Source organism: Abramis brama, assembly GCF_963993115.1.
Source record: "Abramis brama genome assembly, chromosome: 9".
In the NCBI taxonomy this organism is placed as follows: domain Eukaryota; kingdom Metazoa; phylum Chordata; class Actinopteri; order Cypriniformes; family Leuciscidae; genus Abramis; species Abramis brama.
In genome coordinates this window covers 975,001-992,500 of record NC_139971.1, presented here as the reverse complement: position 1 = coordinate 992,500, position 17,500 = coordinate 975,001, and the positions used below count along the sequence as shown (strand labels likewise).

Below are 17,500 nucleotides of genomic sequence, written 5' to 3'. Positions count from 1 at the left end.
TTTCATTAGGGAACTCAGTGTGACTTGGACACTGCGTCACTGCTGACGCTATAATTGGTCCTTTTTGAGAAGTGCTCTCCTGGCCCAGTGGACATTTATTTGGACTTCCTCTTTTCTTTTTGTCTTCCTGTTATTTTTCCTGGGCTCATTCAGAGCAAAATAAACTTTTCTATTACCTGCAACTGAATCCGTGTCTCTCCCTGACAGAACAGTCTGACCATGAAATGGATTCAGCAGGTGCAGACCAAGTCAACAGGGCATTCTTCTGGGACAGCATTCCAGCCAGTTAACTGCCACTTCACGGGAGGTTGAGTGCCTGTCCGCCCAAGTAGCAGATCTCAATCTCCAGATCCAAGAACTTCAGTGGGAAGCCTTGGCCAGTAGATCAGCTGCTGTGTACTCGGTTCTCTACCTCATGCTGAGCCTGAACCCCATGCCAACACTCCGCCGCCCCACAACGGAGATCCCAACTCCTGCCGTGCTTTCCTGTCCCAGTGCTTTCTTGTCTTCGCACTCCAGCCTCGCCGTTGTAACAGAGGAGTCCCAGGTGGCCTTTGTTATCACACTCCTGAAAGGAAGGGCCCTCGTGCACCATTCTGTGCCACATTCGAAGACTTCAGAGCAGAGATGATTAAGCTTTTGACTGCTCTACTTGAGGCGATGAGGCGGCCTCCCAGCTGGTGCGGTTGAGCCAGGGTGGTTGTTCTGTTACGGAATACTCCATCCAGTTCAGATCTCTGGCGGTCACCTGTGACTGGAACGAGGCGGCATTACGTGCTAGGTTTCGGGAGGGGCTGGATGACAACATCCAGTATGAGATTGTCACTCACGAGCTACCTCATGACTTTGACACCCTTGTGGAACTGGCGCTTCATGTGGAGGGGCGTCTTCAACGTCGACAACAGAGGTGGACAGCTCAGTCCTCCTGGAGGCTGGATGAGGGTGCCTCCAGTGCTGCTCCCACCTCCTCGTCTCCTTCAGCTGACCCTGAGCCCATGCAAGTGGGGCGTGTTCGTCTCATCCCTAAGGAGAAGCAGGATCGTTTGACTCTGGGTCTTTGCCTTTACTACTACCCGTTGTTGGTGCAGCACAATCCTCACGTGGATTGGTGAGACAACTCTGTGTTCTCTTGGAGTCAGTCTTGTCTTGCGCCATGTTTGGGTTCCGCCTAGTCTCCTGGCTCTGTGTCTCCTGTTTTTCAGGTTGAGGAGACCGATCTTGCCGGAGTCCCGGTGGAGTACCGCGATCTTTGTCAGGTCTTCAGTAAGTCCCAGGCCACATCCTTGCCTCCTCATCGGCCATATGACTGCACCATCGATCTCCTCCCAGGCACTTCTCCGCCCATGGGTCGTCTGTATTCCCTATCTGGTCCTGAGAGAGAGGCAATGGACAAGTATATTCAGGAATCCTTAAATGCCGGCCTCATCCGTTGATCTCCTGTTGATTGTCTAACCCCGCCCACCTTGTTACCTGATTATTGATTAATTTTCCCCACCTGTGCTCCCTCGTTACCTGCTTTGTTTGCTCTCCTATTTATTCTCCCTGTGTTTGCAGTCCTGTGCTGGTTCGTTGTCATTTGTACATGGTATATTTATCCTTGTGTGTTCTTTCTGTGATCAAGTCAAGTCAAGTCATGTTTTCCCCCTGGGGGTAGTTTTTGTTTGTTTTTGTTTTATTTTTTGATTAATAAAAACCCATCTTCCTGCAATTGAGTCCTCGCTTCATCTCCTCAACCCCAAAACCTGACAGATATAGGCTATATTTTATTTGTTAATGTTGTAACAGGCTTGCAATCCAAAGGAGCCATGCATCTGCGCCACAGTATAATATGTAATGTGACTTTTAACCTTTGTGGATGCGATAAAAATGTGATGTTGTTCCGGTGTCTTTAATTGTTTTCCCACATTCTTTGCATCTAGCCGATTTGACATGTTAATAAACCCAAATGAAAGAACATATGGCACGGTTTCTCCCGTCATGTTTCATGAGACTTTCATTGTCTTGAGTTTACGCGCAATACACGGACATACGTAATCAAATTCTATGACAAGGGTCCGAAGTCCAACTACCGCGACACAGAGGGGAATATTGACGCAGATATTATAAAACCATCCCAATAAAACACTTTTTTTTTATTGTATCAGTAGTTAAGGATTAAAGACTTGAGTCATTTTTAAAATATTCACAAGTCCTTTGGTCGAGTCCTTCAACACCCCAACGGGACACTTTGAATACTGGGTCCTACTCTTCAGGCTCACTAACGCCCCAGCTGTCTTCCTGACCCTGGTGAAGGATGCAACAAGTTCGTCAGGTGCTAAACCGGCTGCTGGAGAACCAGCTTTACGTCAAGGTGGAGAAGTGCGTGTTCCATGCCACGTCTGTTTTGTTCTGAGTCGCTGGCTGCCATCCGTCAGCGATTTTGGTGGCCATCCATGGCCCAAGATGTCAGGCAGTTTGTGTTGGCTTCCTCAGTATGCACTCAAAATAAGACGTCTAACCATTCTTCTGTTTGTCTGTTGCAGCCTTTGCCCATTCCCTCTCGCCTTTGGTCACACCTGGCCCTTGATTTCGTCACTGGTCTTCCCCCATCGAGAGGTAACACCGTGATTCTGACGGTGGTGGACCTCTTCTCCAAGGCGGCCCATTATATCCACTTACCCAAGCTCCCCTCCGCCAAGGATACAGCACAGGTGGTGGTGGACCACGTCTTCCGGATCCATGGTCTTCCAGTGGAAGTGGTCTCTGACAGAGGACACCAATTTGTCTCCTGGTTTTGGAAAGAGTTCTGTAGACAGACTCAATGAGTCTGTCTTCAGGTTTTTAAGAGTGTGCGACTGTGTGTGAGCGTGTGCGAGAGAGAGAGTGTGTGAGAGTTGTATAGGTTTTCGGGCAGGCCGAGCGAGCCAACCAGGGTCTCAAGCGAGCTCTCCACTGCCTGGCGTCACATAGTCCGAGCTCCTGGAGTCAGCATCTATCTTGGGTGAAATATTCCCACTACTCCCTGCCGGTAGCGTCTACGGGTATGTCTCCTTTTCAATGTTCTGTGAGATATCAACCGTCTCTTTTCCCTGCACAGGAACACAAAGCCGCGGTCCCGTCTTCCTTGGCCTTTGTCTGTCAGTGTCGTCGCACCTGGAGGAGGGCTGAGGAGGCCTTGGCCCGGGCTTCCAGACGGCTGACCGTCACCGGACTCCGGCTCCCCAGGCTCCGTGCGCTCAGAAGGAATGGCCACCAAGGACCTGCCTCTCCGGACGCCTTCTCGTAAGCTGGCACCCAGGTACTGTCATGACTTCGGTCTGATCTGCTGTGTCTGTGTGACTTGTTGTCTTTTAAGCACATGTGCTTTGTTTTGACAGCTCGCCATGTGCTTCGCTGTCATTGTGGCAGTTCCCCTCCCACTCGTTATCCTTAATTATCAGCTGTGTTCACGTCAAACCTGTTGCTAATTAATCCCTCATTAATCTACCCTATTTTAGATCCTCTTGTGTTCAGTCTTTTGTCAGACCATTGTTGTATGTATTGTTATGCAATCGCCTGTGACCAACTTTTCATTAGGGAACTCAGTGTGACTTGGACACTGCGTCACTGCTGACGCTATAATTGGTCCTTTTTGAGAAGTGCTCTCCTGGCCCAGTGGACATTTATCTGGACTTCATCTTTTCTCTTTGCATTCCTGTTATTTTTCCTGGGCTCATTGAGAGCAAAAAAACCTTTTCTGTTACCTGCAACTGAATCTGTGTCTCTCCCTGACACACACACACACACACACACACACACACACACACTCACAGCAGACAGTCACACACAAACACACACAGTTCTGCTAGGGTTTTCTGCCGTTGATCTGTCGATCTCTTCCTCAGTCTCTCGTTCACTTAGCAGACAGTCTCACACACACACACACACACACACACACACACACACACACAGCAGACAGTCGCAATCGTTTCAGGCTTAGTTTAATCCTCGCTGGTTTCCTTAAGAACTTTAATTACCTCCGGCGCTGTGGCTGTAGATCTGTGCTAATGCGACGGCTTACACTGACAGTTTAACAGTTCATTCCCAACTTCTCTAATGCAAAGCCGGACACTCCGAGGAAAGTTGGCGATGGATGTTATGAAGCTCAGGACATTATTTCATCTCCATCCAGAGGCCTGTCGTATATCTGCTCATGTTCTGATCGGCCTCCTCTCCTGATCGCCCACCGTGAGTTATACTCGCTCTCCGATGATCAATCCTCAGGGACGCGAGTCCAGTGTCCCATAAAGACCTAATTTATGGAGCGGCTGGAAATTGCAGAGTTCAGAGTCGCCTTCCCTCATCCTGACCTGTCACAGATATCACTCTCTGATATACTAGTGTCATCTCCAGCTCTCTCTCTCTCTCTCTCACACACACACACACACACACCGTCCTCGCTCTCCTCCCTAAACCTCCAACTCTGGGTCTCACACTCTCTCTCTCTCTTACAAACACTCACACACACACACACACCGTCCTCGCTCTCCTCCCTAAACCTCCAGCTCTCATCTCACACACTCTCTCTCTCACAAACACTCACACACACTCTCTCACACACACACACACACACACACACACACCTAGTAAAAATGGAGCAGGATTTAGTGCTTAGTAACTTCTTACCAGAACCAGGAAGTATGACCATATTAGCCCGGTTCTGTCAACACTGCACTGGCTCCCTATTAAACATCGCATACATTTTAAAATATTGCTGATTACTAACAAAGCACTAAATGGTTTAGCTCTGCAGTGCTTGAGCGAGCTCTTAACGCATTATAGTCCTTCACGTCTATTGCGATCTCAAAATTCCGGCCAGTTGATAATACCTAGAATATCTAAATCGACTGCTGGCGGTAGATCCTTCTCCTATTTAGCACCAAAACTCTGGAACAGTCTTCCTACCATTGTCCGGGAAGCAGACACACTCTGTCAGTTCAAAGCTAGACTAAAAACACATCTCTTTGACCTAGCATTCACATAACACATTATAGACTTCTATAATTCAATGTTAGGCTGCATAGATTAGATCAGCCGGAACCGGGAACACTTCCCATAAAACCTGATGTACTCGTTACATCATAAGAAGAATGGCGTCTACGCTAATATTAGTCTCTCTGTTTATACAAAGGTTTAACGCAGTCCACCGGATCCAGATCTGATGGAGGACCAGCGCCTAGACATGACCACAATGCATGATGTAGTCAGCCGGATACGGGCCGACTTGACACACCGTCCTCGCTGGGTCTCTGGGTCTCACACTCTCTCTGTTACAAACACTCACACACTCTCACACACACACACACTCCTCACTCTCCTCTAAACCTCCAGCTCTGTCTCAGATCTCGTCTCGACTCGAGTTCGAGTGATAATCTGCTCATGTCTCACACACTCTCTCTCTCTCTCTCTCTTCTCTCTCTCACACACACACACACACACACACACACTCTGTCTCAGATCTCCTCTCGACTCTAGAGTGATAATCTGCTCATGTCTCATCGCTGACGGAGATTCGCCCCGTTCTTCAGTCCTGCTGGGATATTTATAATTCCTTTAACCACTCAAAGCTTTAAGCCCTTGAAACTTGAAATGGATTTCTTTAAAATCTTAATGTGTGAGTGCTGAAAACTTTCATGCTCTTCTATTGTGTGTTTTCACTACGCTGTGATTGACAGCTTCAGTGTCTGGATCCATTGTTTGGATGGAGAGGCTTTAGTAAGTTATGGTTCCTGTCTCTGAATCCCAGTGTGTTCCTGGACGGGATGTGCTGCACTTACCTCTCGAACTGCTCTGTGTGTGTGTGTGTGTGTGTGTGTGTGTGTGTGTGTGTGTGTGTGTGTGTGTGTGTGTGTGTGTGTGTGTGTGTGTGTGTTTTATCCTCACCTCCCTGCTCACACAGCTGCTGCGCCAGAGCGTCCTTGAAGATGATCTGTCCTCGGTGCGTCGCTGTGGCCCTGAGGGACGCGCACACACACACACACACACACACGCACACACACATACACACACAGAGAAATATTAGCCATAACCCACAGAAGATGAAGAGGATTAAAGTTTGAGATCGGGCCGTAGGTCTTCATGTCAGAGACGCCATCAGAGGTCAAGAGGTCAGGAGGAGGAGGAGAGTGTTTTACACACACACTGATTTACACTGATACTGCAGACCTTCGGCGTACGACATGCACCTCTTCAAGAGCTTCTGATGAGAACATATATCTGCGATAGATTCACGTTACAGCCTTTTAAAGACTGTTTTTATTGCCTTTTCCCCCGTCACATGTTTTAGTAATCATCATAAATCAGGCATCATTCAAAAGCTCAAACACTCCAAACTGGACATTGTGTTACTATGAAAATGGTACTTTAAAACCTTTAGGCGGCTAAATTCAGATGTGGAGCACAGCTTGGATAGATGCATGACTTTGATGACTTTGACTAGCAATTTTAGACACCCAAATTATTTTGCAAATTACATACTTTGTATAAAATATTTTTTTTTAATTCAGTGCATTTGCTTTACTGTAAACTTAAACGTCGTTAACACTTTCTAACACACACAAACACTCACACACACACACACACTCTCTCTCTCACACACATACACTCTCACACACTCACACTCACTCTCACACAGTCACTCTCTCACACACACACGCACGCACACACTCATACTCTCTCTCTCACACACACACACACACACACAAATACTCAGACACACACACTCACTCACACTTTAATTATGTTATGTGTTTATGAAGAATGTATTTTTCAGCTTGTGTGTGTAAGCATGGATTGGGTGAAAATCATTTGATCTCATAATCTTCTAATTGAACACAGCTGTTAATGAGAGATTTTACAGTTCAGACGAAAAGCTTCCTTGAGCAAAGTGTGTGAAATAAGAGTTGAAAGCACATGCACAAACACACAAAGAGAGGCAGGCTAGTGTGGACTTCTTTTCATTCATCATATTTCATTATTGTTTGAGGGGGAAAAAATCTGAAATGCTTTTAATTTTTTTACGTTCCCATCCATCGCTTTTCCTTTTCTGAGACAGCGGTCAGAATAAAGACCCAGAGAGATGTTAATGTGTCCGGTGATGATTCTCTCTCGCTTGTGTTTGTCATCAATCTTCATTTCCTTTTATTGCATTACGCATTAATCTACAATAAATAGTTTGAAAGAAGAGCTTGAGCGGAGCATGTGTGATGAACGTCATCAGTGGTGAAGACCAGCAGCTCTTAAAGCTCGATCCTTGACCCGCTGCTTTCTCACACACTCTCACACACACTGACCCCGGATCTGCTGATGGAGGTTTTGTGCTGTTTTCCTTCACACACGTGAATAGCTGTTGGTTTCAGGTCAGAGATCAGCAGAGGTCGAGGTGTTGATGCTTTCATCCGCATGTCGTCGCCCACACAACCTCATTCCACACTCGATTCAGTTCCAGTCTCTATTCAGCTCAATTCAACACGGATTCGTTTGGGTGTATAACAGGCACAGTGCATGTCATTTCTTCTCAGGGAATAAAATATCTTTCATCTAATGCTGTAAAATATACAGGAATCCTGTCAGTCGCTACATTATCAATGCAAAAAAAAAAAAAAAAAAAATCATGATTTATCACAACTTTTTTTTTTATCAAATCAACTTAGATTCACCAATGTTCTTCAGTAAACATAATATTTTGAATTTCACTTGATTAAACTAATCTCTTTCTTTGTATTTCAGTGAGCTCAACATTTTAAAGGCAACTAGATTACTAACTTAAAGTTAAACCAATAATCATTTTTTACACTGTAATATTAAGGGTTAAAATGAGCAACTGATTTGATTTGTAAGATTTAAATTACACATAAGGCAGTTTTTATAATAATAAAGTTATTATAATAACTTTTCAATGACATAATTATCTACTCCAATTTGTTTTCGAAAAATAATCATTTAAATGGTGGCTGAGATAAAACTTGTATTCCTGACGGATTATTCAAACTTGCATTAAATATTGAGCAACAGGTTCAGTAAAAATATAATGAATATGTAATATAGTGCATATATTTATCAAAACGCTCCTCTCTAGAGTTATTTTTCAAGCAACTATCGAGTTTATGGTCGTTGAATGTCTTTCCTGAGGTAAATTACGTAACATTATTGTTCTCACGGTGTTTTATTGACGGCTGAAACACTGATTGATGGATTACATGAGACATGATTGATTTCAGGAAGTTGTTCAGTATCTTTCAACTTTCCTTCTGATGTTCATCATGTTTATTTGCTGCTGTAACTCATAGTAAAGAGGAAGAGATGATCGCTTCGTCTGTCACATAAACACACATTATAAAATGGACAAAATGTGAAAGCTGAGACTTTGTTTCATATCATAAGTATGAAAGCACAAAGATTATTGTGATTATTGGCACAGCGCAGACTGAAAGATTGATTCCTGTGATTTAAGAATCAATATCGGTTCATCAAAATGAGAATCGATTAAAATAAAGAAATCAATATTTTCAATCCAGCCCTAGTGATATTGATAAAGAACATTCAAAATGCATGACATGAACAAAATAAAGTGAGGACAAGAGTTCAAACTAACTCCCAGCAAACACTTACAAATCTACATCCTTATGAGCTCTGAGAATATGAAGTGCTTACAGATACAGTACATATACTAATATGAACTATTGCTTTAATCATAGTGAACTGTTAAAGAATGCAAATGTTTGAGGAGTTTGGCTGGACTGTTGTTTCAGATTCAGTCTCTGACACCGAAAGCATTTATGGTTGTGAGGCATTTCTGGTCTCATGAATAACCAAACAACATCTCATGAATAAATAATAAACTGCAAAAGGGGGAGATGAAGGATGCTGACGGAAAAAAAACAAAACAACAAAACCACATTCATCTTTCAGGGCTTGGTAAAGACAAATTTGGAAATGGGATTTATGAATAAAACATAGAGCATAATGAAGAGCAGGAGGTTACGTCGGAGCAAGGCACTTCAATATTTATGAAACGAGTCCCAGACGGCTTGTTCGCTAATATGGAAACATTAGAGAAAAAACATGCAGTAATGCGGTTCATTTAATATGTTTCATGCTCTTACTCACACTGGTCTGGTCTTTAGTTATGTTCACGCATTCATGTTTGTTCTCGCATCACACATTTACAAACAGCCTTACTATTGTCATAGAAACATACAGAAGTAGACCGTTTCCACTGCTGCAAACACTGAAGATGGAGTTTGACGTTTAGTGCGTTTATCATTTCAGGTCAGGATATAATTTCCATCTGCAATCATTCAAACACTAGCTGACTTTGGCACTTAATTCATTTACAGGACTGACAACCAACCTCACACTGAGTAAATCACTGAAGGGACTCAAGGACATCTGGCAGATCTGAGAGTTTATATGTCTTGCTGCAAATGTGATTTTCAAAGGTAGAGTGGAGAAACTCAGTGGTCACACCAGCACACGTGAATCAGTGTATGTGTCTCTCCTCGATGGTTTATCATTGAGGAGTATATAGGTGAAGTTGTATAAAGGTGAAGGAGTATATAGGAGTATATAGGTGAAGGAGTATATAGGAGTATATAGGTGAAGGAGTATATAGGAGTATATAGGTGAAGTTGTATAAAGGTGAAGGAGTATATAGGAGTATATAGGTGAAGGAGTATATAGGTGAAGTTGTATAAAGGTGAAGGAGTATATAGGAGTATATAGGTGAAGGAGTATATAGGAGTATATAGGTGAAGGTGTATATAGGTGAAGGAGTATATAGGAGTATATAGGTGAAGGAGTATATAGGTGAGGTTGTATAAAGGTGAAGGAGTATATAGGAGTATATAGGTGAAGGAGTATATAGGAGTATATAGGTGAAGGAGTATATAGGTGAAGGTGTATATAGGAGTATATAGATGAAGGAGTATATAGGAGTATATAGGTGAAGTTGTATAAAGGTGAAGGAGTATATAGGAGTATATAGGTGAAGGTGTATATAGGAGTATATAGGTGAAGGAGTATATAGGAGTGTATAGGTGAAGGAGTATATAGGTGAAGTTGTATAAAGGTGAAGGAGTATATAGGAGTATATAGGTGAAGGAGTATATAGGAGTATATAGGTGAAGGTGTATATAGGAGTATATAGGTGAAGGAGTATATAGGAGTATATAGGGTGAAGGTGTATATAGGTGAAGGAGTATATAGGAGTATATAGGTGAAGGAATATATAGGAGTATATAGGTGAAGGTGTATATAGGTGAAGGTGTATATAGGGGAAGGAGTATAAAGGTGAAGGTGTATATAGGTGTTGGAGTATATAGGAGTATATAGGTGAAGGTGTATATAGGTGAAGGAGTATAGAGGAGTATATAGGTGAAGGTGTATACAGGTGAAGGTGTATATAGGGGAAGGAGTATAAAGGTGAAGGTGTATATAGGTGTTGGAGTATATAGGAGTATATAGGTGAAGGAGTATATAGGAGTATATAGGTGAAGGTGTATATAGGAGTATATAGGTGAAGGAGTATATAGGAGTATATAGGTGAAGGAATATATAGGAGTATATAGGTGAAGGTGTATATAGGTGAAGGTGTATATAGGGGAAGGAGTATAAAGGTGAAGGTGTATATAGGTGTTGGAGTATATAGGAGTATATAGGTGAAGGTGTATAGGTGAAGGAGTATATAGGAGTATATAGGTGAAGGTATATATAGGGGAAGGAGTATAAAGGTGAAGGTGTATATAGGTGTTGGAGTATATAGGAGTATATAGGTGAAGGTGTATATAGGTGAAGGAGTATATAGGAGTATATAGGTTAAGGTGTATATAGGTGAAGGTGTATATAGGGGAAGGAGTATATAGGAGTATATAGGAGTATATAGGTGAAGGTGTATATAGGTGAAGGGGTATATAGGAGTATATAGGTGAAGGTGTATATAGGTGAAGGAGTATATAGGTGTATATAGGTGAAGGTGTATATAGGGGAAGGAGTATATAGGAGTATATAGATGAAGGTGTTTATAGGTGAAGGAGTATATAGGAGTATATAGGTGAAGGTGTATATAGGGGAAGGAGTATATAGGAGTATATAGGTGAAGGTGTATATAGGTGAAGGAGTATATAGGAGTATAAAGGAGTAATATACTCCACACACATCAGAAACAGGTTATCATGCTGAATGCTCTTACACACACACACACACACACACACACACACATCAGAAACAGGTTATTATGCTGAATGCTCTTACACACACACACACACACACACACACACATCAGAAACAGGTTATCATGCTGAATGCTCTTACACACACACACACACACACACACACACACACATCAGAAACAGGTTATTATGCTGAATGCTGTAGTGTGATTACATGTTTCCGGCCCGCAGCACACGTCTGACAGCTAGACCATCCAAACCTGCTGTGACCTCTGACCCCGTCACATACGATCACACACACGCGTGTGGAACTGACGCACAGTCACACACAGCCTATCGCTCGAACATCCGCAGAACATCTGCTGCTGAAAACCCTGAACATCATCGCACAGCTCTCTAATCATGATTAATAACGGGAATCACAGCCAGAGTTACACACACTCATTCTGCACGTTTGGATTTAGCGTTTAAAATAATGGTTTAATTGTCTGATTGATCTGCTCTGCTGAGCTCCAGCTGCGACGGCTGACGAGTAATCAATCAGCAAGAGGGAAAACAATATTTAGCCTCTTTTCCTCTCCTCTTATCTCATTTAGTCTGAGAGACGTGAGAGTCTCAGCCTCCGCTGATCAGATTACGCGTGTTGTCAAATGAATAGAGGACGAGGAAGTGTTTGTTGTCGCGAGGAAGCGCTCCCTCGGCGCATGCAGATTTAATGAGCGTTTAGAAGAGGCTTCCAGGGAGCTGTTGGCAAATTACCTGCTCATTATACTGGGTCATTGGAAGTCATTTAAGTAAAGGTGAGAATGAAATGACCTTGACAACAGTTAAGAGCTCATTACAAACAAGAGCATTAAGGCAGTCTGGCTTCACTGAGCGTCGGAAGTGACTGTTGTGTGTTTGCACACGGTTGAACTAAAGTTCAATACTTTATATTGAACTTAAACGTGAACACAATGTTTTAGTACACGTTTTTATCAAAATCTTCATCCAGATGGGATTCAGAGCGATGATCAAGCACAGACGGAGAAGATCGAGTCATGGGTCTTCATGGGTTCAACATTTCATTCAGTAACGTTGAGTTTTGATTTATATGCTGTTTAATATTTGATGATCGTGTTATTTTACATGTGCGTCAGCAATGCTTCTGTCGCTTGTTTCTGCTTCTTCTTCACCTGTGTTTTGATCAGGAGATTCTGAGTTCTATCATAAGTAATAGCGCCCCCTACTGTACAACTGTCAAAACATGGATAGCCTGAAAATTCAGTTAATGCCGGGGAAAGAGTTCAAACATAATGATTTGAAATGTGCTTTAAAGTAAATCTTTTAATTTGACATTATTACAAAGTGCACTTTTAAAATTATACTCGTGTGTTAAGAAACAGCCATGAAAGTGTGCTGTCTTTAAGTTCCTTTTATTCCATTAATATAAGTTCCATTTTTTTTAAATATACTTTTAATATTTGAAGTACACTACAAGAGCACATTTAACATGCACTTCTTTTCTCACAGAGGAATACATACTGTCTGTCTATACATCATTTAGGAATATATTTCTGTATTATAAAGCCTTTATTGCAAAATTTGACATTGTCGTCAACTTTTCAGCTGTTTGTGAATTTCACAGTTACATAAATGTTCACTGGCTGTCAAGCTCAACTTCCAGAATTAAACAATGGAAACTCTCTTTGTGTCTTTCATTCGATCAATCTCACTTCTTCAGTTATTTCATCTTGCCCCAGTTCACTCATATGGCATTTGTTTATATAGCCAAAGACAGTATATATGATCGACTCTTTCCAGGAAAAGAAAATAACAATACGCACACAGAACGAAAGTGTTTTGTATGATCCAGAAACACAGCCTGCCCTGAACAGATGGTCCATCACAAAACAGCCCGGACTCCATTCAATGTCAATTAATCGTAATAAGAGAAATGCCTAAACACTTGCCGCCTCAGAAGCAAAGTGGCTTTTTCCCATCATGGCTTCATGGCAGGGTTATGAATGACTAAACATTTGGCCTTGAATGCTCAGAAACGCCCGACATAAACTCTGAAAGTGACAAACGGCGGAGAGACATGGACACACACACACACACGTGCACAGATCTTCTGCTGACCCGCGGACACACACACACACACACACGCACAGATCTTCTGCTGACCCGCGGACACACACACACACACACACACACACACAGATTTGTGAGCCTGACACACACGGGGAAAACTGTGAAGTCATGAGTGCTGAAAACGGCTCTTTAAATGACTGTCTGCTCTCAAGGGTTTCGATCTGAAAGCTTGTCCTGACATAATTGACATGTATACGATCTGACGCCGTCTGTGTTCTCTGAGCGCACGCCTTTAGTTCACAGCAAACAACATCTCTGCTATTATTACTGACTGTCGGCCTCCATATGAGCTGGAAATCAACAGATTTATCCTTGATATCAGGTTGTAGTGCATCTGCACAATAAACATTTTACTACGGCTATTCTGGAATTCCAGGCCAAAACATGCTATGTAAATTACATACAATATGCATCAAAATTAATGGTTATTTATATGCAGTATGTAAATATATAAGTCTGTAACTAGTTGTGGGCAAATGAATACAACTTCACCGTCACTACAGCGCTCTCTCTTTCAGCATGAAAGGTCGCCCAACACAGAAACTCTGGTATCAAAATTATCACCCCATTTCCTAGTCCTAAATATGACTTGAGAGGTCATTCATGTCTATGTATTTATAATAATTCTGATAGCACATGAAGGGCAACATAATCATTCACACCTGAGCTGTTTCCTCACCTCATTCTAGACTTTTGCTCTCAGAATTGAAACAGTGACATCTAAATGTGTGGAGCTTTTGAATACGCTTTTGATAAGGTCTTTTGTCTGCTTTGCATTTCTGAGAGGCAAGAACTGGCCCTTCTGTTGATCTGAAACTGATGCATGTTTGGGTTCTGGAAGCTTCGCATGTTTTATGCAAACACAGTGTGACGACCCTTTCAGGACTCACTCACTCGTGAAGAATCTGCCTTGTGTCAGATGTGTTCAGAGATTTCCTCACGCCATGAGGTTTTGTTTTTCTCACATGCATGAGCTGAGGTTGTTGTGTGAGTGACTCACATGAAGTTGACGCAGCCTGTGCCGGGTGGAGGAGCGATCCAGATGAAGCTCAGGCTGGTGGAGGGAAGATGACTGACGTGAGACGCCACCACACTGCACACGAACTGAGTCCCGAACTGTCTGTCTGACATCACGCCTGGAAACACACACACACACACACACACACAACAACAATATCTGTGACGTCAGCTCATCCTTAGTGAGATAAAACCTCAATGTTATCAATATAATATAACATGGTTGTCATGCTTGAATGTTCAAAAACACATTATTTTCCTCATATTCTCCATTGTTGCGGCTCCTCTCTTCCCAGTCTGTCAGTAACGCTTTGTTTACTTCCAGTCTCTATGAAGCCCCTCCTTCTGAAAAGCACACTGTGCTCTGATTGGTCGGCTGGAGCAGTGTGTTGTGATTGGTCGAAAGCTTCGAGTGTGTTTGGGAAATGTCCCGCCCCTTACCATAACCGGCAGATTAACACACTACTAACTAACTCAACCAGGCCCCGCCCCTTTATTCTGCGCATTAATTATTATAATGAGGAATATTGTGATGTGTTCATTCCCGGAAGAAACTCAAGACTACAATGGAGGCTTTTCAGGAGTTCAGAAACACTGACACTGATATAGAGAAAAACTGGAGCTTTGTAGAGCTTACTGCCTTTAGTATCTTTGACAGAAAAGGTAGATTCGTGATCGGCTTCTAATTGACTAATTCTGTAGGATCAAATTCCGGTTTTAATAGGCAAGGCAAGGCAAGTTTATTTATATAGCACATTTCATACACAATGGTAATTCAAAGTGCTTTACATAGAAGAAATTACAATAATCAAAAGAAATAAGAATAATTAAAACAGTTTAGAATAAAAAAGAAAAGAAAATACAGTACAAACAGTTCGGATGAACAGAGGCACAGTGCTCATTCAGTAAATGCACAGCTAAACAGAAGTGTTTTGAGTCTGGATGTGAATGTGATACTGTAGGAGCACATCTGATCTCTTCTGGAAGCTGTTCCAGCATAATAGCTAAAGCGGACTCGCCATGCTTAGAGTGAACCCTTGGTGTTTCTAGCTGATATGATATTAATGATCTGAGTGATCTGTTGGGTTTATATTCAGTGAGCATATCTGCAATGTATTGAGGGCCATTGAGTGATTTATATACCAGTAATAATACTTTAAAATCAATCCTACATGTAACTGGGAGCCAGTGTAAAGACCTGAGGACTGGTGTGATGTGTTCATATGTTCTGGTTTTGCTCAGCGTTCTGTATGAGCTGACACTGTCTTATGGTGTTTTTGGGAAGGCCAGCGAGGAGTCCATTACAATAATCCACCCTGCTGGTGATGAAAGCATGCACAAGTTTCTCTAAGTCTTGTCTGGAAACAAAGCATCTAATTCTTGCAATATTTTTCAGATGATAGTATGCTGATTTAGTTATTGCTTTGACATGACTACTGAAGCTAAGGCCTGACTCTAGTGTCACACCAAGATTCCTGACTTGATGTTTAGTTGTTTGACCCCTAGAGTGAAGGTATGCATTCACCTTGAGAACTTCATCTTTGTTTCCAAACGCAATGACTTCAATCTTGTCTTTGTTTAACTGAAGAAAGTTTTGGCACATCCAACTGTTGACTTCATCAATGCATTGGCACAGGAAGTCAGTGGGGCTGTAATCGTTAGGCGATAGGGCTAAGTAAATCTGTGTGTCGTCTGCATAGCTGTGGTAGATCTGTGTGTCGTCTGCATAGCTGTGGTAAGAGATTTGGTTCTTTCTCATTATTTGGCTCATTGGGAGCATATACAGGTTGAACAGGAGTGGCGCAAGAATTGAGCCTTGAGGGACTCCGCATGTCATGGATGTCCACTCAGACTTATGGTCTCCTATACTCACATAACCTCTCCTTCCTAAGTATGACCTGAACAATTTTAGGACTATCCCAGAAAGCCCCACCCAGTTTTCCAGCCTGTCAAGAAGTATGTTATGATCGACAGTGTCAAATGCAGCACTGAGGTCGAGTAGTACCAGCACTGATAATTTGCCTGTATCAGTTTTTAAGCGAATATCGTTTATTATCTTTATGAGCGCTGTCTCTGTGCTGTGGTGCGGTCGGAAACCAGATTGAAAATCGTCAAAGTATCCATTCAAGCTTAAGAATTTGTTCAGCTGATTGAAGACAACTTTTTCAATGATCTTGCCTATGAAAGGAAGATTTGAGATCGGTCTATAGTTGCTTAATATGGTCTTATCCAGATTGCTCTTTTTCAGGAGGGGCTTGACAACTGCAGTTTTCAGGGAGTTTGGAAAACTCCCAGAGAGAAGTGAGGCATTTACCACTTCTAGAAGATCTGCTTCTAAACTGTTTAACACACTTTTGAAAAAAGATGTGGGAAGTGTGTCAAGAGCGCAGGTTGATGTTTTAAGGTGCTGTACGGTTTCTTCCAAAATTTTGCCATCAATTTCTTCGAAATCAGACATAGCAACTACTTTCTCAGGCGGTTTGATCTGTCTGACCCCAGGGCAACTCAAGGATGTGCTGATCACCTTTCTGATATTATTGATTTTCTCAGAGAAGAAAGAAGCAAACTCACTGCACTTGTTGTCTGAAAGCATTTCACTGGGAATCTGGCTTGGGGGGGTTGTCAGTCTCTCTACAGTAGCAAAAAGAGTGCGTGTGTTGTTTAAATTGCTGTTTATAATATTTGAGAAGAAAGTCTGTCTAGCTTTGCCTAGTTCCATATTGAAAGCATGAAGGCTGTCTTTGTAGATGTTATAATGGACTACAAGTTGTGTCTTCCGCCACATGCGCTCTGCTTTTCTGCATTGTCTTTTCATATTTTGCACTGCTGTTGAGTTTCTCCAAGGTGCTTTTTGTCTGCCACTCTTCTTCCTGACTTTCACAGGAGCAATATCATCAATTACACTTTTAACTTTTGAGTTAAAGGACTCGAGGAGAGAATCAACAGAGTCAGCAGATATGCTTGGTGTTAAGGATATAGCCTTCATAAATAGTACACTAGTGTTCTCATTTAAGCATCTCTTCATGACAGACACAGATCTAGCTTCAGTGGCAGGAGAGATCAATATATAAAAGAAAATACAGTAATGATCAGACAGTGCTACATCCTTAATAACAATCAGTGAAATGTTTAGACCCTTACTGATAAGTAAATCTAGAGTGTGT

At 42.3% G+C, this 17,500-nt stretch overlaps 1 protein-coding gene across 3 annotated transcripts in view; it reads right to left on the bottom strand.

Annotated features, from left to right (window-relative positions):
* reln (reelin) overlaps positions 1–17,500 on the bottom strand; it is a 144,634-nt gene that overhangs the window by 86,155 nt on the left and 40,979 nt on the right. For all 3 annotated transcript variants that reach the window (XM_084123610.1, XM_084123612.1, XM_084123611.1), the window contains exons 3-4: positions 14,320–14,455; positions 5,902–5,972 (exon numbers count right to left, since the gene is read on the bottom strand). In XM_084123610.1, coding sequence (XP_083979736.1) covers positions 5,902–5,972; positions 14,320–14,455 — 207 coding nt within the window. The remainder of the gene's footprint in view (positions 1–5,901; positions 5,973–14,319; positions 14,456–17,500) is intronic.